The sequence below is a fragment of the Stigmatopora argus genome, chromosome 21 (assembly GCF_051989625.1).
Source record: "Stigmatopora argus isolate UIUO_Sarg chromosome 21, RoL_Sarg_1.0, whole genome shotgun sequence".
Lineage (NCBI taxonomy): Eukaryota > Metazoa > Chordata > Actinopteri > Syngnathiformes > Syngnathidae > Stigmatopora > Stigmatopora argus.
The window spans coordinates 1,104,540-1,125,857 of record NC_135407.1 but is presented as its reverse complement, the minus strand read 5'-3'; the positions used below and the strand labels follow the sequence as shown (position 1 = coordinate 1,125,857).

The window sequence follows — 21,318 nt, the reverse complement described above, 5'->3', positions numbered from 1 at the left end:
CCCTAAAAAACGACATAGTATAGTAAGGCTTTTTCCCTAAAAAAACGACATAGTATAGTAAGGCTTTTTTCCTAAAAAAACGACATAGTATAGTAAGGCTTTTTCCCCCTAAAAAACGACATAGTATAGTAAGGCTTTTTTCGTAAAAAAAACGGCATAGTATAGTAAGGCTTTTTTTCGTAAAATACGACATAGTATATTAAGGCTTTTTTCGTAAAAAACAACATAGCATAGTAAGGCTTTTTTCGTAAAAAATGACATAGTATAGTAAGGCTTTTTTCGTAAAAAACGACATAGTATCGTAAGGCTTTTTTCCGTAAAGAACAACATAGTATAGTAAGGCTTTTTTCTTAAAAACCAACATAGTATGGTAAGGCTTTTTTCGTAAAAAACGACATAGTATAGTAAAGCTTTTTTCTTAAAAAATGACATAGTATAGTAAGGCTTTTTTCGTAAAATACGACATAGTATACTAAGGCTTTTTTCGTAAAAAACAACATAGTATAGTAAGGCTTTTTTCGTAAAAAATGACATAGTATAGTAAGGCTTTTTTCGTAAAAAACGACATAGTATAGTAAGGCTTTTTTCGTAAAAAACCGACATAGTATAGTAAGGCTTTTTTCGTAAAAAAAACGACATAGTATAGTAAGGCTTTTTTCCGTAAAGAACAACATAGTATAGTAAGGCTTTTTTCTTAAAAACCAACATAGTATGGTAAGGCTTTTTTCGTAAAAAACGACATAGTATAGTAAAGCTTTTTTCTTAAAAAATGATATAGTATAGTAAGGCTTTTTTCGTAAAATCCGACATAGTATATTAAGGCTTTTTTCGTAAAAAACGACATAGTATAGTAAGGCTTTTTTCGTAAAAAAACGACATGGTATAGTAAGGCTTTTTTCATAAAAAAAACGACATAGTATAGTAAGGCTTTTTTCCCAAAAAAAATGTATGTATGCACATACATCCATGTATGAATGCACATACATCCATGTATGAATGTACATACATCCATGTATGAATGCACATACATCCATGTATGTATGCACATACATCCATGTATGTATGCACATACATCCATGTATGTATGCACATACATCCATGTATGAATGCACATACATCCATGTATGAATGTACATACATCCATGTATGAATGTACATACATCCACGTATGAATGTACATACATCCACGTATGTATGTACATACATCCATGTATGTATGTATGTACATACATCCATGTATGTATGTATGCACATACATCCATGTATGTATGTATGCACATACATACATGTATGTATGTATGTATGCACATACATTCATGTATGTATGTACATACATGCATGTACATACATGTATGTATGTACATACATGTATGTATGTACATACATGTATGTATGTACATACATGTATGTATGTACATACATGTATGTACATACATGTATGTATGTACATACATGTATGCACGTACATGTATGTATGCACATACATGTATGTATGCACATACATGTATGTATACAATTGCCTGAAAAATTGTACTGTTTTGTTGAAGCAACAATGTGGAACTTAATGCAATTTAATGGAAATGAAACAAGGGTAAAACAATTTTTATGCCTTTCTTTATTAAGATAATTAGGAAAAAAGAACCAAGTGCAATGGAAATGGGTGTCAATGTGTCAGGATGACTTTGACTGATCGTTGATGACGTCTCTGTGATTGTGGCAACCAACCACCTTCTCTTTTATTCCGGCACATTTGTGCGCTTGGCACAGGGAGCTGAGGGAGAAGATCCAGCCGGAGATAATGGAGCTGATCAAACAACAGAGGCTTAATCGACTGTGTGAAGGAACGTGCTTCAGGAAGATCAGCAGTCGCAGGAGACAAGGTGAGCTCTCACTTGCGAGCGTCCCCCACACCGCCCACGGGTCCGTCTGCTCCTGTGGACAAGCGTCACCAAAGGCGTCTTTTCAGGGCTGCGCTACCCGGAAGCAAGCTCGCATCCTCCTAGCACGCCGACATATTGACCCATTAGCGTATCCCTATACAAACAGTTTATTTAACAGTGCACCTAACCTTACTTTTTGTTGCATTACTTTTTTGGCATTTTATCAAGTTAGCGTGATAATGTACATTGAAAATCTCAGTCATTTTCTAAGTTGATTCAGTGAGTTCTTTTCTAGGTTATCGGCGGGAAGCTTGTGTAGGATAACACTTGAAAATATCAGTTACGGCATTTAGAGTACCTCTTTTAAAGTAATACGTTTTTTTTTGTTCTCGTCTCTGTCCCACTTTCAGACAAATTCTGGTACTGCCGGTTGTCCCCCAACCACAAGGTCCTCCACTATGGGGACCTGGAGGAGAGTCCCCAGGGGGAGGTACCTCACGACTCTCTGCAGGACAAACGTGAGCGCCAGCATTTTGCCTAAAGTGACACATTGACACAGTGGCGTTTAACCACAATTGATGTTTCCCCCCCCAGTGCCCGTGGCAGACATTAAAGCCGTCATCACGGGAAAAGACTGTCCTCACATGAAAGAGAAGGGTGCCCTCAAGCAGAACAAGGTGGGCTGACAAAGATCAGCAACGAGCGAGACGATCGATTAACCTATCATCATAATTCTTTTTAACTGCAGGAGGTGTTGGAGTTGGCCTTCTCAATTCTTTACGAGTCAGACGAGTATTTAAACTTTATCGCTCCGGACAAGCACGAGGTGAGATGTGTTTTGCAATAGAGGTGTCTGAATTTTTTTATTTCCAATCGGATTCCTATATATTTTCTCAACCAGTAAAAAAATAATAATGCTAAAAACATTGTAAGCAACATATAACATATCATATACAGGGTGTAGGAAAATGTTTGGCCCCATTTCATAGGCCAATCATTTTGAGAATTTTCATTGGATTGACTTTAAATTTTCACAGCTTGTGTAGAAAGGTAGGTTTTTGTGTGTAACGTTTGGCATTTCTATCTTAACAGGTTGAGAAATGCCATTCAAAGAGAAGGCATTTTGTGTGGTAGAGTATGCTAGGACTCAGTCACCAAAGACAATGCAGCGTGCCTTCAAAAATTAGGACTTGGCACCAAAACATTTCAAGAAAAGGACTGGAATGTGGGTTTGTTTCCACGCAGGAAGGTTTCACGAATCAGCTCCACAGTTTTAAAATGATTGGCCTATGAAATGAGGTCAAACATTTTGGAACACCCTGTATTTGTGGGCCAAACTCAATTAAAAATCTGCACTAAACAGGTAAAAGTTTGCTTTTTCTAAGATTATAGGTTCTACTCAAAATGTCGGATCTCATGTCCTTTTTTGGGTTTACGGCATACTACCCTAAAAACGCCTGATCTCGGAAGGTAAGCAAAGTCAAGCCTGGTTAGTACTTGGATGGGAATACCAGGTGCTGTAACCTCTTATGTTACCAAGGGGAAATTAGCTCAGTAGATCGTGCTTCGCAGCTTTGATGGCCTGGGTTCAAATCCTGGCCTGGGAATACCAGGTGTTGTAAACTCTTCTGTTACGAAGCAAAATGAGCTCAAGTGGTAAAGTGCTCACTCAGCATGTGAGAAGCAGTGGGATCTCTAATGTATACAGATTGTGAATGGGGCTCCGTGGCTTAAGTAGTTAGTGCGTTGCATCCTCATAGCTCTGGTGTCCCGGGTTCAAATCCCGGTCAGATCACTGCGATCGGCTGGCCACTGCTGCTGAATTGCCCAAAATTGGAATCTTGGTGCACCCTGAAGCAGTGGCCAGCCGATCGCAGGACAAACTCCACACAGGACTGACCGGGATTTGAACCCAGGACGCCAGAGCTGTAAGGGCGCAAGGCTGACACACTAACTACTTAGGCCACGGGGCTCCCTTCACAATCCGTGTATATTACAGATCCCACTTGTTCTCACATGCCAAGCAAGCACTTTGCCACTTGAGCTACTTCCTCTTGGTAACATAAGAGTTTACAGCATCTGGTATTCCCAGGCCGGGATTTGAACCCAGGACACCAGAGCTGCGAGGCTGACGCACTAATAACTGAACTAATTCCCCTTGGTAACATAAGAGGTTACAGAACCTGGTATTCCCATCCAAGTACTAACCAGGCTCGACTCTGCTTACCTTCCGAGATCAGGCGTTTTCAGTGTAGTATGCCATGAGCCCAACTAGAACATGAGATCCGATATTTTCAGTAGATCCTATAACATACCTGTCAACCTCTGCCGATAACTGCCCTTATAAATGATTATGATTCCCCTTACAACCCCCCCAAAAACCTTACAAACACCGTATGACTCGTCGTACGGTGTTTGTAAGGTTTTTGGGGGGTTTGTAAGGGGAATCATAATCATTTATAAGGGCAGTTATCGGCAGAGGTTGACAGGTATGCTATAATCTTAGAAAAAGCTAACTTTTACCTGATTAGTGCAGGGTGTTCCAAAATGTTTGACGTCATTTCGTAGGCCGATCATTTTGAGACAGTGCAACCAATTTGTGAAGCCTCCCTGCGTAGTCTTCAGAGAAGCAAGTGTGGAAACAAGTCCACATTCCAGTCCTTTTCTTCAATTTTTCTGGTGCCAAGTCCTAACTTTTGAAGGCACGCTGCACTGTCTTCGGTGACTGAGTCCAAGCATACGCTCACAAGCAAAATGCCTTTTCTTTTCACCGGCATTTCTCAACCTGAAAACATAGAAATGGCAAACGTTACACACAAAAACTTGGAATGTTTCTACGTATGCTTTGAAAATTTGAGGGCATTCCAACCAAAATTCTAGTATTACTCAAACACATGACGGTACTAATGAATTAAATTGAGATTCTCCCAAAATAGTTTTATTGATTGGATCGGAACATCGCTCATTTGTTCATGTTACTGCATAACTGTCAACCTCTGCCGATAACTGCCCTTATAAATGATTATGATTCCCCTTACAAACCCCCCCAAAACCTTACAAACACCGTACGACTCGTCGTACGGTGTTTGTAAGGTTTTTGGGGGGTTTGTAAGGGGAATCATAATCATTTATAAGGGCAGTTATCGGCAGAGGTTGACAGGTATGTTACTGTGAAAAACCGTATCTTACTGGTCCCGATTTTGCACACAGTACTGCGTGTGGACCGACGGTCTGAACGCACTCCTGGGCAAGGAGATGACCAGCGACTACACCAAATCCGACATGGACACGCTGCTCTCCATGGAGATGAAGCTACGCCTACTTGACCTGGAAAACATTCAGATTCCTGAAGCTCCGCCCCCTATTCCCAAAGAGCCCAGCAATTATGACTTTGTTTACGATTGTAACTAGCTTTTGCTTCGCCCTGCTGTACTCACTGGACCCCCCCACCCCCTTAAAACTGGACGATATCAAGAACTGTGAGGGTTTTGTTTTTTTTTAAATCTGTGGCCATGGGGATGTGAAGAAACCAAGAAGTCTTACCTTAAAATTGAGAAATTCCATTGTTTTTCTTCCGATTTGTCCTCAGGGCTTCTGTGCAGGGAGAAGCGGCCATGTTAGATGTAGTCCATTCATTTCCTGTCACATGACACACGAGTTACACCGTAATCGTGGCAGCTAAATGTTTTTTTTTTTTTCCCCCCTTTCCCCAGCCCACAAAAATCTCACTTCTCGTCCACGCAAGACTGTTACAACTTTTGTTGTCACAAATTCCCTAAACGACTGCTGTACGCCACATTCCTGAGCAATATTTACTTTATCATTGTGTTTCTAATTGTAAAGCTGTCAATGAAGATATTTGGGAGGAAAGGGAAGCTCATGTCTTGAAAACAATTTGAAAGTTAATGTATTGATTTTATTTAAAAAGAGATCATGGTTGTGATTTCTAGTATGATTTTTTTGATATATATATATAAACAAAATACAGTATTTACATTCACTTACACATTGTTCCTATTTAAAACCAGTCACATTTTGTCTTTAGGATTTTTCAAAGTCCCACAAAACTGCTGTTTACATTAAAGGTTGAAAGAAGTGAATTTCTCTGTTTTTAGTGACATATTAGTGTGCAGAAATGGTACAAATAAAGCCTAAATAAGGTTGAATGATCATTAGCAGTTAAGTCAAATGCCACCATAAAAAGCCTGCTTTAGGTACTTTGCATTTATGTGATGAATTTATACAATTATATTGCATCAATACAATAAGTCCTAATTTTGGAATCATTAAAAAGGTGATTTTTCCCCAGTTATACAAAACTATGGCCTTTAAATTTAATTTCAACTAATTTGCAATAAGGAATTATTTAGCTGTTTAGTTATATAAAGAAAATATTTAAACTATTATTTTAAAAAAACCTTTTAGATCCATTAAATCATTTTAAAAGTGAATTATGTGGTAACAAGAGTGCTTAGCAATGGCTATATATTATCTAAAGCAATTAAGGATAAATAACAATGACCTGTTTTGTGAGATGATCACGCTAACGTCACGCGTTGTCCTGGTTGGCACATTTGTGTGCTTGCTCTGCCTCCCGAAAAAGCCTCATACCTGAAAAAAAAACACAACATGACACACACGTTAACTTGGTTAGCATTTGCAACGTGAGCAGTTTTTGCGCCACCCACAGAATTTGGTATCTTGTCCAGTCGTCCTTTCCGAGCGACGGCCTGGTGGCGTCCAAAGCGGCCAGCACGTGGCGACGTCGCAGCAGGATGCCCGGCTGTTTGGCTTTGGACCCGACACGCACTTGTTCCCCCTGAGCGGACACAATCACAGATTACACACGAACGCAACACGGTGGAGAAAATGCGAAAAGGTAGTTTGCATACATACGTTGGCTCTGCGGTGGTTTAGCTTGATGCACGCCACTTCCTGCTGAAGGCGCTGTTGCTGTTCGTGGCTGAGAGGCTGGAAACCATTCTTGAGAGAGGGCATGGCCAGGGGTGGATGTGACCAACTGGACTCGGGGGTCGCTACTTCGGTGTCCTGTACCGAAGGAGAAGGGGGGCGTTTGTTGAGGTAGTATTCCTGGTGCTTAAATCAGTTAAGGTGAATAAACCCATTTTCATTCATTTGACTTATCTAAATAATCTAATCTTTATAGCAAATATTTTTTTTGTTTTAAAAAGATGAAACACTGAGAATAATCCCAGTTTTATCATAGTTTTTTTTGGTTAAAATAGAATCAATCTTTTTAATCATTCAATAAATGTTAAAAACAAAAACAAATAAATAAAACACTATTTACAATTAAACCAATGAACGCCCATGATGTTCAATTCATTTAACTTATCTATATCTTCATAGCAAATATTTTTTCTTTTAAAAAATGTTTTAAAAAGATGAAACATTTTAAATAATTGAACATAATAATCCCAGTTTTATCAGTTTGTTTTTAAAATAGAATCAATCTTTTTAATCCTTCAAAAAATGTAAAACAACAGCAAATAAAACACTATTTACAATAAAACCAATGCCTGCCCTTGATAATGTTCAATTCATTTAACTTATCTATATAACTGTATCTTCATAAGAAATATTTTTTGTTTTAAAAAATGTTAAAAAGATGAAATATTTTAAACAATTGAAGAGAATAGTCCCAGTTTTATCATAGTTTTTTTTTTTAAATAGAAGCAATCTTTTGAATCTTTCAAAAAAACAAATAAATAAAACACTATTTACAATTAAACCAATGCCCGCCCGTGATAATGTTCAATTCATTTAACTTAACTATATAACTATCTTCATAGCAAATATTTTTTCTTTTAAAAAAGATGAACCATTTAAAATAATTGAAGAGAATAATTCCAGTTTTATCAGTGTTTTTTAAATAGAATCAATGCCTACCTCTGCCGGTCAAAGTGGATTGGACTTTTGGCGCCGTCAATGGCAGTTAATGAGTTAAACGAGTACTCTATTAAAGGTTAAGTATTACTTTAGGGGTTTAGAATTTTCTAGCAACGACTGAAATTTGATAAAAAACTCACTTCAGCAGACTCCAACTCAAAGGAGGTTCCAAAGTAAATCCTCCAGGTGTCAGCAGCATTTTCTTCTTTTTGCTGTCGTTCATCCAAACGCAGTACGTCGGCGGACTCGGGACATCTGCCATCGTCCCCGTCTTCGTCCTCGTCGTCCATGAGGTCTTCGGAACCGCTACTGTTGTTTGGAAACATCATGGAGGACAGGCTCATGTCGCACGTCGTCTCCTGAAACCGAGAGGATGTGGTTAAATGTAAGCAGGACAGTTTTAAAAAGTCCAAATATCAGACCACAAGCAATCCAACTGTGACAATTTGAATATTTATGAGTTTTAAATGACCTCCTTTGGTTACTCGATCAAGTATTCGATATGTTGTTTAAAATGTGTAAATGGAAATGAATGTTTTTTACCGCAATTTTTCAAAACAATAAATTTTAGATCTTCAGGATCTCTACAGTGGACAGTTACCCAAAAATGGGCCAAAATTGAGGTTTAACGCTTTGGGGGTCGAGTGACTAATTTTGCCGTAAAACAAACCTTAAATAATAGCTTTCTAAAAATGAATAATGTGCTTTTAGTATATCATTACAAATTCATACAATGTTAAAAGTTAAACTTTTTAAATCGAAATGAATAAAACAGAAATACACTGGTTATAAGTAACGCTCTAAAGTTGATTTTTCATAGTATTTAACCCATTGAGGGCCCTGTAAGTTTTTTTTTTTTTTTTTTTAAAGGCACAATTTGTGCATGAAAGGGTTTATTTTCTCACTGCGAGACAGCAATATTTTTGAGAAACCTATATCTTAATTGGCCACCTTACAGTGTAGTGGTTCTTTGTAAGTGCAAACCCTTGTCTGTCTCTGTGCGTCCCCTACAATTGACTGGCGACCAGTTTAGGGTGTAGTCCGCCTTTCGGATTGGCGCCAGTAACCCACGACCCTGATCAGGATAAGCGGTTTTGAAAATGAATGAATGATATCTTCATTTTATGGTACTTTGTTGTTCCAAGACATTTTGTGTGTCACTTACATCCAGACGGCTATTTAATGTCTCCAGCTGGGCGTTGTAGAGGAGCGCTTTCAGATCGGCGCCGGTGAATCCGTCAGTCGCCCCCGCCACATTTCCCAGGTCCACGTCAGGGGCCAATGAGATGCCGGTGCTCAATATCTCAAGGATGGCTAAGCGGTCCTCCTACATATGCACGAGGATGATAAATCCAGCCACAGTCAGAGTACATGTATATTTAAAAATCCCATTAACAGTGAGAGTCAATGGTTGCCAAAGAGTTACAAAGGAAAGGTAGAGACTTGCTCCTATATCATCAGACCTTTCCAGGCGGGGGGCAGTAGAGCGACTTGTCGAGTCGTCCTGGACGCAGCAGAGCTGGATCGATTAGGTCCGGACGACTGGTGGCGGCCAGTACGTAAACACCTGAGGGGAAAGACATTAGTACCACGTCCGCTGATTTTCTTGAACGTACACACACACACACACACACCTTGGAGTCCCTCTGCTCCGTCCAACTGAGTTAGCAATTGGTTGACGACACGGTCGGTGACACCGGTGCTGTCGTGACCCCTCCTGGGTGCCAAGGAATCGAACTCATCAAAGAAGACCACACAAGGCTTCGCCGCCTGAGCCCTGTTAATCAAGATAGGGTTAACTTGAGTAGGCATCTGAGCGCCAATACAAAAGTAAACGGATGGACAATTATGTGTTGGTGCCATCTAGTGGAGCAGTTCATTAATTTCTAATTTTATTGATCAAGGTTAAATTTGGCAGGCACACACGCCTCTAAAATCCTCTAATGAGAAATGGTGCATTTATGTTCCTCACCTGTGGAAGACATCTCGAACCGCTTTTTCGCTTGCACCAATGTATTTACTGAGGAGCTCTGGACCCTGAAACACAAACACATGAACACATACCTGTCAACCTCTGCCGATAACTGCCCTTTTAAATGATTATGATTCCCCTTACAAACCCCCCAAAAAACCTTACAAACACCGTACGACTCGTCGTACGGTGTTTGTAAGGTTTTTTGGGGGGTTTGTAAGGGGAATCATAATCATTTAAAAGGGCAGTTATCGGCAGAGGTTGACAGGTATGTCAGAACATAAGGAAAAGTATTTAACATCGTCACACAAAAAAGAACAAAAAAAAACAAAAACAATTGCCTGAAACCCACTAACAAACAAACACGAACAGTTGCGGACACGCACACAACACAAACAAAAACACATTAAGAGAGACACAGTAAAACAATAGCAGCACCTGATTATAACATGCATGAAAAAAAACTGTCAAACACTGACAAACACGCATCCACTAGTACAAAAACTATAACACGCGTAGAGTACTACAGTGTAGTCATTTATAATTAAGGTAAAAACTTATAACATTTAATCTACCATATTTTACAGAATTGTAGGTGTTCTTAAAATGCTTTTTTTAAAACAAATTACAGAGATTGTGTGTTTGTGATTGTGATTCATGACTTCGGGGCTATTTTCTTGTAGCGTAAATTTATAATGTGCCATTAAAAAGTACATTCATCAAACCCATAAATAAAACAATTACAAAGTTAAAAGAAAACTAACAAATGTTTTCTTATAGTCAGAAAAATACGGTACTAGATCTAAGACAGGGGTGTCAGACTCGGGTTGGTTCGCGGGCCGCTTTAACGTCAACTTGATTTCACATGGGCCGGACCATTATAGATATAATATTTAGATTTTTTAAAATAAATGGATTAAAAGAACTGGATTAAAAGCCCTGAATATTCAGTTTTTTATAGGTCTAAAACAATGTTTATTTTAGCTTTTTTTAAATAAATTTTTAGATTTTACAAAATGATTTTTGAACCAAAAACACAGAAAAAATGGATTTAAAATTACAATTATTGATTTAAAAGGGGGAAATCAGGAAATGTAATATACATCTATACTCTTCATTTTAATTTGATCCTAAAACAGAAAGTCGGCACTCATAATTTACTTTCCCGGGCCACAAAAAATGATGCGGCGGTCCAGATTTGTCCCCCGGGCCGCCAGTTTGACACACGTGATCTAAGATGTCACATCGTAATTCTCAAAACTTTTTCTGTGTGTTGTCAGTCTAAATTAAAAGCCTTCAAATGATTTAATCCTGTGACTGGAAAGTTTGATTCGAGTTGTATGTACGGTACATATTTTCTCTCAATAAATGTTGCCCTGTTGTTCTATCTCATCTCCTAAAAGTGTATTTTTGAGGTGATAGTAGCACAAACGCATACCTTAATACTAATGAAGTTCATGCCACTGTCTTTGGCAACGGCTCGTGCGAGTAACGTCTTCCCAGTGCCCGGAGCTCCGTAAAGCAGAACTCCCGAACGATGTCGGATGGGGAGCTTGGAGAACAGGACGGGATACTGAAAACACGAGGCTCATTGTTAGCGCATTTGCAAGTCAACTACAGTGGTACCTCTATTTACAAAATGTTCAGGTGACGAAACATTTTGATATGCGAATAACTGTTCCAATATAGGAAAACAATATTCAAGTTCCAAAATCCACCAAACCGTAAATACATTTCCCGTCCCCGTTACTTTATTTTGAAATTGTCATGTGTCCCGCTTGTCACTCCAGTTGCTTCCCATTGGAGCTTCACAACAACAAAAATTCTCTTTTGACCCCCGTTTGTTGTCACGGAGTTCTTTATTTAAAATGATTGTTGCCAATGAAATGAATAGGCGGGGCCGTTATTCATCGAAAAACAGAAGATAAGAAAGTGGCGGCAGGTTGCTTGATATTGAAAGGCAATATGTAACATACCTACTAGCATCGCTACGCTATTGAAGCAGAAGGGAGCATTAAAAAGCGACAACTCCTTGGTATGGCCTCTCTGTACTGAACAAGGTCTATTTAATTCTAACTTGTTTTGAATTCATAATTTGAAGTTGTTTACATGTGCATTTATGTGCTAATGTTAGCTTACATTTACGCACCTGCATGAATAGAAAATGTTTTTGCAAGCGTATTATTTGATCATTTTTAAATGATTTAGTTGGTCTTTTTTTTTTGGGAGGACCGTGGAAGGAATTAGGGAATTTACATATAAAGTACTGATCTACTTACGAAAAATCCAGGTTACAAAATAAAATTCTGGAATCAATTAATTTTGTAATTAGAAGTACCACTCGATTTGTTTTAGCGTCTTTCGGCTAACCTTGGCAGGGAGCAAGATGGTGTCCATCAACTGCTGCCGCACCTCGGCAAGCCCACCTACAGACTCCAGCCCCTCACCGCTCGGACTGTGGAGGTCCGCCCCCCAGCGGGACGGCGGCGTGAAGTCCCTGAGAGCCTCACTGAAGTCCTGCTGCAACAAACACGAAACTGCAAAAGACAGAGTGCAAATAGTGGAGATTTTAAAAATGAAAATGAACACATTTGTAAGAGGGATTTATCGGTATATCAGTACTTTACCAGGATTGTCATTTTGTAGTTGGCGCGTGGCATTAGCATGTAAGGCTCGCTCCAAGAGTAGCAGCAGATCTTGAGGCAAGTATCCGTCTGTCTCCTTAGCAACAGTTGACAGATCCAAGTTGACAGAATTGGAATGACACGAGCCACATCTCATTTCGATGGCACGACAAAGGATGTCACTTCTCTGGGCCTACACAAACATAACAGACAGAACATTTTACATTGTTGAACTTGTGTGAGTCATATTCTATCTTAGCGTCGTAATTCACCCAAAATGTATTCGGGAAAAATATTAAACGCAGTCACACTTTTGAATAGGCTATTACAAAATTACGAAATCACCTCAAATTAATACTACTCATGATCAATCATTTTGAAGGAGATAAGCGACTCACTTGGTGAAAATTGTGTCTGTGGTTTTTAGATGTGCATGCCAGGCATATTATACATGTTTTTCAGGTGTGTAAAAATTATTTGCGCGTTATTCTGTTGAGCCCAAATGAGTGGGATAAAGCAGTAGGAGTGTGTGTATATTTGATTTTTTTTTTAAGTGGCAAAAACGGGGGGAGACAGATGCCAGTCATAAAAACAGAGATGCTAGTGAATAATAGAAATACAGTGGTACCTCGAGATACGACCTTAATGCATTCCTAGACTGAGCTCGTATGTCGATTTTCTCATAACTCAAACGAACGTTTCCCATAGAAATGAACTAAAAACTAATTAATTTGTTCCAACCCTTTGAAAAAAACACCCAAAACAGGATATTGGATGGGAAAAAAGGTTTTATTTGTTCTAATTCGCCATCTATTAACAAAGTAACAAATAACTAGTGGTTTAATATTATTAAATGTAAAACGCACGACCACTTGCCAACGAGTAGTAGTATATACGCCATTCGCACTGACTAATGGGGAAGAAAAACACTGAAAAAATGCAATGCTCCACCCAGTGCTCGTAGAGACATTACACGAGGGAGTTGCGACCAGAAAGACATTGCCCATGATGTTGTTATGAGCAGCCTCTCGCGTCCGCTGTCTGATCGTATATCAAAATTTGCCTGCTATCTCAAGATAAATATCTGCTCAAAATTTTACTCGTATCTCAAATTGCTCGTATGTCGGGGCACTCGTATGTCGAGGTACCACTGTAAATAGAAAAAGACTCATCAATGAATAACCAACAACTCAAAAGTGGGACAGACAGAGAGAAAGAAACAAACATGCCTGGATTGACAGATCGACACAGAAAAAATACTGTAGACACAAATGAAAAAGTTTACACAAGATGGACAGATACTGCAGATAGACAGAAAATACAGAATAAAACACAGACAGACAGAAACTAAGATCTACCTGGTCAGGTGGTTTTATGTGGGTGAAACCCTGGAAGAAATGCCTCCCTTGCACTTGAGTAAGTGTGCTGTGTAAGGAGCGTTCATTCTCGCTGGTCACTATCAAACAAATCTGGGCGTCATATTCCACCATCTCATCCACTATATCCATTAAACCTACAAAGAAAAATGATTGAATGATCACAAGATGAAAACAGCAGTAACTTGAAATGTATGGTGAACATACTCTGTGCGACATGTTGGTGAAGCAGCTCCTCGGGTCCTTCTTCGTGCTCGGGCGAGGTGGGCGCTCTGGTCACGTGATCCAAGTCATCTAACAGAACCACAGAGGGCTGCCTCCATTCCGCCTCGGTGAAAATGTCCCGTAATGTCCGGCAAATTGTCTCTGCCCTTTTGCCTGGAGAAACCAAATGGTATGAAGGAAAATTAAGAAAAGGTCTAACGACATGGTGGTAAAAGCAGTGGAGCACCTTGTAGCATTTTACAATCCAAAACTTCCACATGTGCATCTACGTCTTCTGCTGCTTTCCTGCAGACGGCGCGAGACAAGGCGCTTTTCCCGCTACCCTAAAGAAAACAAGTGCACTTTATTAGGGACACACTTGGTACCCAATTCAAACCATACCTGTCAATTTATATGTTTTACCCGTATTTTATACGTTTCTTGATCATTTCAAATTGTGTATGCTGTACAGACGCTCCCCTACTTACGAACATTCGAGTTACGAACAACGGTACATACGAACATGTCTGCAAATTCCGTTTATGTCGAAAAATGTTCGTAAGTTCGATTTTGTATTTTTTTTCCCGAGTAGTGCTTCTTTCCGCAGCTAATACTGACGCCTGGCGCTGTGAGAGCTCAGCTCACCCAGCATCCACCTTCCTCTGCCCAGTTCGTTGCAGTGCGGAAGTGCGTGAACGTATCATCAGTGCGCAAAGAACCTTTTTCATTTTTATCATTAAATATCTCGTGCATTCCATTATTCAATATGGTTGGTGAAAAGCGAAAGGCTTCTATTGAGGGAGGGAGGTGCAAGGAAGAGGCAAGCCATTTCATTTGAAATGAGTGGCAATAATAACGAAGCTTGATGCGCATGAGAAAGTGGTGAGCGTTGCACGCAAATACAACTTGAATCGTTCGACCGTCAGTACCATTTATAAACATAAAGATCGAGCAGCAGGACCCAAATATTGAACGTTGCACAAAGTTTGCAAATCAATTGAATGATGCCATACAGTGCTACCGCATCATTTATGATGAAAAAAAGAAAACTGCAATCGTCATTAGATAGCTTCTTTCGGCCAGTTTCTAGTAAATCTCTCTCTCTCTCTAATGTATGTATATAGCACTGTATGTATTCTCTCCATGTTATTAAATGTTTTTTTCAGTACAAACCAATGTGTTACTTATACAAGCCTTAAACATACAAATGCACTTATATAAACCTTCAATATATTTATATAGGCCTTAAATATAAATTATAATACAAAATATAGCACTGAGCAACTTACAAACAAATTCAACTTATGAACAATCGCTCGGAACCTAACTCGTTCGTAAGTAGGGGAGCGCCTGTATATGTATTTCAGCAACACACTTAATTTATCTAATTATGTATTTATTTATTAACTTACTTATTACCTATCTATTGAATCTATATGAATAAAGTTATCCAATCCAATTTATCAAATTTGGCCGACATAATGGCTCCTCCCCCTCCAAGGAAAGCCAAAACTACGATGAGGAATACAGATCTGAAGCACTTTGTATGTGATCCTATTTGATCCAGTTTGTGTAGTTCAATCTCAATACAACTGAAAGTAAACACGCTACAAAAACAAATGATGTAGTCCCACCTGAGCACCAGTAATGAGCAGCGCGCCTCCTTTGAGTCCTCGTCCAATGACTCCAAGCAGTTCTCTGGACAAAGGAGAAGCCAGCAGACTGTACGAGATGAACTCAAAGCTGCTTCGGATCAGTTCGTCCACACCACTGACGGCAAACGGGGGGAAAAAAATATGGATGAATACCAATAACCCAAAAACGCTATGATTAAGAGATTCCAGACTGACCCGAGAGAGGAGAGTGGCAAAAGCTCTTGTTTTGGTGGGTCAATTTCAACTGGTGATGCAGAATTTGGTTCTCGTACAACCTGAACACGGATACGTATATGAGAAGATGAAGGATATTTGTACTAGAACAAATCCTAACAACCTGGATATCTTTCTTCTGTAAATATGAAGGTGAAAGGAAGAACAGTTGGTCGGGCGGTTCGCTCTCAGGTTCTGGTTTTAGCACTGTGGCAGTGAACTCCAACTTATCTAGGAGAAGAAAAAAAACAGCATGTTTTGGTGTTATGTCATTGAAATGATCATAACAGAATGTCGATCTAAATGGGAAGCTATAAATCACCGTCAGTCGCGTGTAGGAGGACGGTGCCGACTCGCGGAGTCAAGCACGCCAAAGGTTGGTGGGTCTGAGTGTGGAGCCAGCTCAAGAAAGCTGTCTGGATATCTTCATCTTCCTCCACCTCGGTCTAAAATCCCAGCGGGAAAAAAGGTATTCATTACCAGCGCCCATTCTGTAAATATACAGTATTTTCACGACTATAAGGCGCACCGCATTATAAGGCGCACCCTCAATGAATGCATACCTGTCAACCTCTGCCGATAACTGCCCTTAGAAATGATTATGATTCCCCTTACAAACCCCCAAAAAACCTTACAAACACCGTACGACTCGTATTGGTGTTTGTAAGGTTTTTTGGGGGTTTGTAAGGGGAATCATGATCATTTATAAGGGCAGTTATCGGCAGAGGTTGACAGGTATGATGAATGACACATTTAAAATTGTTCTCCATATATAAAGCACACTGGATTATAAGGCGCGCTGTCTATTTTGGAGAAAATTTAAGACTTTTAAGTGCGCCTTATAGTCGTGAAAATACGGTACCTAGAAAACAGCATAAGCAAACTTCCTTTAGACTTACGAGTGGTTTTTGAGGCTGTAGTTGAATAGACGACGCTATTTTAACCATTGACGTCACTGGCTTTATTCTTACGATTGAATGTGGGAGGATTTGGACTCTTGCAGCCAATACGGGAGGAATCTGTAGCACAATCAAAGAACAAATATAACAAAAGAATATGCGGCGATAAGAGTGTATCCGTAGGATTTGTCAGTCTCACCCAGACTGACCCGCAGTGGATGCTTGCTTCCGTGTTTCTTAGCTCGTCAATCTCATGGCACACTAAGCGCACCAGCGTCGTGGCCTCCTGTTTCAGCTCTTGATCTTTGACCTCCTCTACTCTATCTGCCGCTGTTTTCTTTTTCTCTTCCTTGGCTCTCTCCTTCGGTGAGGGGATTTTGGATAGAAGGCCGTACGTCAGCTCCGGCTGACTTCCGGCCACGTCGAAATACGACGTGGAGCTCCGTGGGAAGATGTGAAGAACGCCCGGCGCCACGTGACTGGCGGTGGTTAGGCATGGAGGAGACGCGCCGCATACTCTGTAGACAGCGTCCGGCAGCAGAGCGGGGACCTCCGGTACGGACGGGAGTTCCCTAACTGGGTCACTCGAGCCTTTCGTCAAGTAGGTAAACAGACTTTTAATGCCACCCCACTGCTGACTTGGAGGTGGTGAGGTTTGCAAGGGAGGTTTAGGTGTAGAAGCGGCGTCCATATTGCTGTAATGATGCGCCTCGGGGCGCCCGGCATGTTTCTTAGGGGTCACAATGAGTTCTGTGAAGGGCTCCAGGCGACCATAAGGCACTGAAGGTAACAAGGAAGCTGCGGGAAAGGAGGACAAGATAGTGGTTGGTCGGGAATTTTAGGAGTTATGGCAATAGTATGTTGCAATCATTGGAGAAAAAAAATTGAATATATATTTTGATATGTAGGTTTAGCTTTTCTGATTTAGCAACTGAACTAAAATCAATTTGCCACAGACTGACTTTATTCAATGAACTTGAAGATTTATCATATATTGATATTTTTATCTGGTTTTCTTAACATTGCAGTCTCTTTTTTAATTCATGAAAAAATACTTTATTCCTTGGATATTGAGCACGATGAAACAACACTGGAAAATAGCACTTTTCTTTCTTACAAAACTGGCCAAACTGGCTTGACAATTGTTTGTTAGGATCGTGGAATGTAAGATAGACTAACTAGCTGGCCTTGCATTTGTTTGCTTGTATTGTGCGATGTGGCAAACTCGGTTTGCAATTGTTTGTTCGGATCGCACAATGTAAGATAGGCTGCGGCAGTTTGTGTGAGCTATAAAAATATCGTGTTTGCATACAACTTAGCCCTGCAAAGGTCTAACCATATCAGCCTAAAAGTTTGTTTACATAAACTTTGTCCTACATCGCTGTCTTAGAAATATTACCCTGTTTTCCTATATAAAGACTGACCCACTGTTCATTCAGAGAGAGTTGCAAGGACAACAGACTGTGAGCGTGTTCGCAGCTGTTTGAGCTCTCTCTCCCTCCATCCTGCAGTCTGGTAATAAACCTATTTCTTATTAAATTGATCTCACTCTTTCTTAACCTGTTCCTGAAGTTGTATTTTCAGATCTATCAATAATTAATAGCAGAAAAAAATCGCAATGAAGTGAATTCGCGATAAGTGAAGTCGCGATAATCGAGGGAAGACTGGTTATTGTTTTTTTTTTTTACCTATCTGGATGTATATAACTGTGTAGCTGTCCACCCACACAGGTAACACAGCATCCGGGTATACCACTCTAATCTGATCCAGAAAATGCTCCTCAAGCACACCACTGTGGAGCTCCTGGAAAAGTCAGGACACACGAATATCAATCACGACGCAACATTTTTGCTTCAAAAAGCCACCCGAGAACATACCAAAATCTCCCAGTCATCAGCCGAAAGTGGTTCCACAAACACTTGATGCACCGATGATACTTGCTGACACACCCTCACAAAACCCTGAGAAACAACACCTCCATCAACCTGGAGCGGTTGCATGAAAAAAGCCGACTTTTACCTCTTCTCCTTCTAGCAGGCCCAACTTCTCTGCGAGATGCCTGCATAGCTCCACATGGTGGCTGTCAAAGTTGGATGAGCTGCAGTTAAGAGTCCAGCTGAGGAAAACAGGAGGTCCATCATGACTCCAGGACAACTCCAAAGCCTGGTTCTATGACACAAATCGCTGACGTTACACAACAATTCCAAATGAAACAGGAATAGCATAAATACAGTATTGCCTCAATTTTCACGGTTAATCCGTTCCAAAACCATGCGTATTAAGTGAATTTCCACGAAATAGGAACCATATACATATTACACACTATAGAGTATACGTAACATTTTAATTTAATTTAATTTTTTAAAATATTCACGCACCATCATTATTCCCTCTGCCAATATATAAACCTCCCATACACTCCTGTCAAAAGTAATTGATGTACTGTATACTGTAAATTACCCTTCTGAAGTATTGCCAGTATTGTCTGAGGCCTACCTGTAAATGTTTTGTAGACTAGTATTTACATATTTTATTAAATGTTTCTGATGTACTGTGCACTATACATTACACTTTGTAACATAACCTAGCAGTACTGTACTTTTTGTGGGCCTACCAGTAAATGTTTTGCAGGCTAGTACTTATTATTACTGTAATTATCTTCTAATAAAGAAAATCGAACCGCAAAATGGCAAGGGAACACTATGTTGTATTGTACATACATGATTAGTTCAATTTGTTTAAATGATAATTATTGTCATAACTTAGAGTTCAAAACCAATTAAACTATTAGGACAATAGTTTCAAATTTCCCCTCTTTGCTCACAAAAGGAACTATTCCATCTTGTTGCACTTTTGACTTGATTTATTTAAACCTGTTGGTAGATTGTGATGGAAGACAAGTTACTTTTTTATCAAGAAGTGGGGGTTAAAACAATGAAATTGTTGATTAATGATCCATTACAGCAGGGGTGTTACATCCGGAGGGCCGTTATGTCTTCCAACTAGACTGCCAAAATTAATCTAAATTGACAGCTTTCTCGATAGTTCTAATCGATAGATCATTTTTGGACATTCAAATTAATACAATTTTTTGCAATTATTGATTTAAAATGAGGAAACAGGAAATAATCTACAATCTTCATTTGAATTTCATCATAAAACAGAAAGTTGGCACTCATCATTTACTTTCTCGGGCCACACAAAATGATGCGGCGGGCCAGATTTGGCCCCCGGGCCACCACTTTGACACATGTGCATTACAATAAAGAATAACATGTGACGTGCAAGAATATAAGGACCCTGTTTTGCACGGGAATTATGGAAATATGGAATTGCCTCTGTTAATGTCATTTAAAACTTTATTGAGCAATCACTTTTGGTTAAAAGATTAAAAATAAAACTCAAAATACCTTGCGTCCACAAAAATGGACATCACATAGGCCTAGGTGATGAGTTTTGGCTATTTATTATCATGAATAATAAATATTATCATGGAATGTTAATAAAATTACATATTAACATTTAAATGATTAAAACCAAAATGGCACTACTACTAGACTTAATTTAGTAGTTTTATTTTTAATTTCAGTTAACTCCTACAATTGACAACAATAGACGTCCAATTCTTTTACATTAAGACTGGATGATTTTCAGCCTCTCACATTTGAACTGTATTAAAGGTCAACGAATTCAGATTCCTAACGCCAGGTGCGTCTCAAGTAGGAAACTAATGCGGAAACCTAGGCTAACTGTAGTTAGCTTACCTCGCTCAGAGACAGATGAGAAATTAACTTTGCAGGCACATGAAGGAAACAGTTTTTGGCGTTGTTAAAGACAACCGTTACGGGTTGAATGCCGCTGAACATTTTGTCTTCAGCATGGGTAAATTTGACACGGGAAGTTACTCGGGCTAATGAGCAAACCACTCCATTCGTGCGCTCTGACTGCGATTGGCTTAGAAGGAGGAAGCCCAGGTGTTGTTTTCAAAACAAACCTCATTCGTTTAGCAGCCCGCTACGTAGCCGCTTTCGAAACTGAGCAAGAGCTATATTATTTTGAAGTGTAGTAAAGGGAAAGTTATTTCCGCCAAAATAGCAGGAACAAGTCATCAAAACATTCGTCTTGGCGTTTTCCCAAGTAAAAGCTTTGTGATTAAAGCCATTTATTTCTTAAATAGAAAAATTGTTTTAAGGCCAATTTTGATATTTACGTTATTTCTTTTCCTCATCGAATAGTATTTCAGAATAAGACATAGGGGTTAACTCGCATAAGAAAAACAAACACTAGGGCGACAAACACGGCGAGCTTTTATTTTGAAGTGTTGAACTGTTTTTTTTACTATTTTTTCGTAGTGTTTTTAAGTAAATGTTACAATAATTGTGAATTTTAAACCCATATTAATGGAGGCATCTAAATTGAATTCTAAGACAAAAAAAGGATGGCTCTGGGAATTCACTTTTCAAAATAAGACCCCTTGACTTTGAGATTCAAATGACAGTAGTACTATAATCTGTTTAACTCTAAATATGATTATTTATAGAACTTTTTTTAATTTAAAGTGTGCATTTTCTTGAAATGAAAGATT

The 21,318-nt window shown here is 39.3% G+C and overlaps 2 protein-coding genes across 9 annotated transcripts in view; one reads left to right on the top strand and one right to left on the bottom strand.

Annotated features, from left to right (window-relative positions):
• elmo1 (engulfment and cell motility 1 (ced-12 homolog, C. elegans)) overlaps positions 1-5,980 on the top strand; it is a 69,038-nt gene extending 63,058 nt beyond the window's left edge. For all 6 annotated transcript variants that reach the window (XM_077590514.1, XM_077590512.1, XM_077590516.1 and 3 more), the window contains 5 exons: positions 1,768-1,880; positions 2,291-2,398; positions 2,475-2,557; positions 2,629-2,706; positions 5,091-5,980. In XM_077590514.1, the coding sequence (XP_077446640.1) occupies positions 1,768-1,880; positions 2,291-2,398; positions 2,475-2,557; positions 2,629-2,706; positions 5,091-5,291 (583 nt within the window). In that variant the 3' untranslated portion in view covers positions 5,292-5,980. The remainder of the gene's footprint in view (positions 1-1,767; positions 1,881-2,290; positions 2,399-2,474; positions 2,558-2,628; positions 2,707-5,090) is intronic.
• On the bottom strand, positions 1,598-20,661 carry pex1 (peroxisomal biogenesis factor 1). Of its 3 annotated transcripts, none has more exons than XM_077590509.1 (26): positions 20,498-20,661; positions 18,753-18,902; positions 18,611-18,694; positions 18,422-18,536; positions 16,933-17,531; positions 16,734-16,853; positions 16,157-16,280; positions 15,959-16,065; positions 15,817-15,896; positions 15,601-15,736; positions 14,214-14,310; positions 13,970-14,140; positions 13,745-13,899; positions 12,390-12,579; positions 12,133-12,299; positions 11,201-11,335; positions 9,763-9,827; positions 9,425-9,567; positions 9,254-9,357; positions 8,956-9,117; positions 7,931-8,149; positions 6,777-6,929; positions 6,569-6,699; positions 6,403-6,491; positions 5,070-5,474; positions 1,598-1,932 (listed from the first exon to the last, which is right to left on the bottom strand). In XM_077590509.1, exons 1-24 carry the CDS (start codon positions 20,597-20,599, stop codon positions 6,419-6,421), a joined length of 3,582 nt encoding a protein of 1,193 aa, XP_077446635.1. In that variant the 5' UTR covers positions 20,600-20,661; the 3' UTR covers positions 1,598-1,932; positions 5,070-5,474; positions 6,403-6,418. The 3 variants fall into 3 exon arrangements, with proteins under 3 accessions (XP_077446635.1, XP_077446634.1, XP_077446637.1); XM_077590508.1 differs by having other exon boundaries at positions 5,424-5,474; XM_077590511.1 differs by lacking the exon at positions 1,598-1,932 and adding an exon at positions 4,451-4,665 and having other exon boundaries at positions 5,424-5,474.
• Positions 20,662-21,318: the final 657 nt, after the last annotated feature.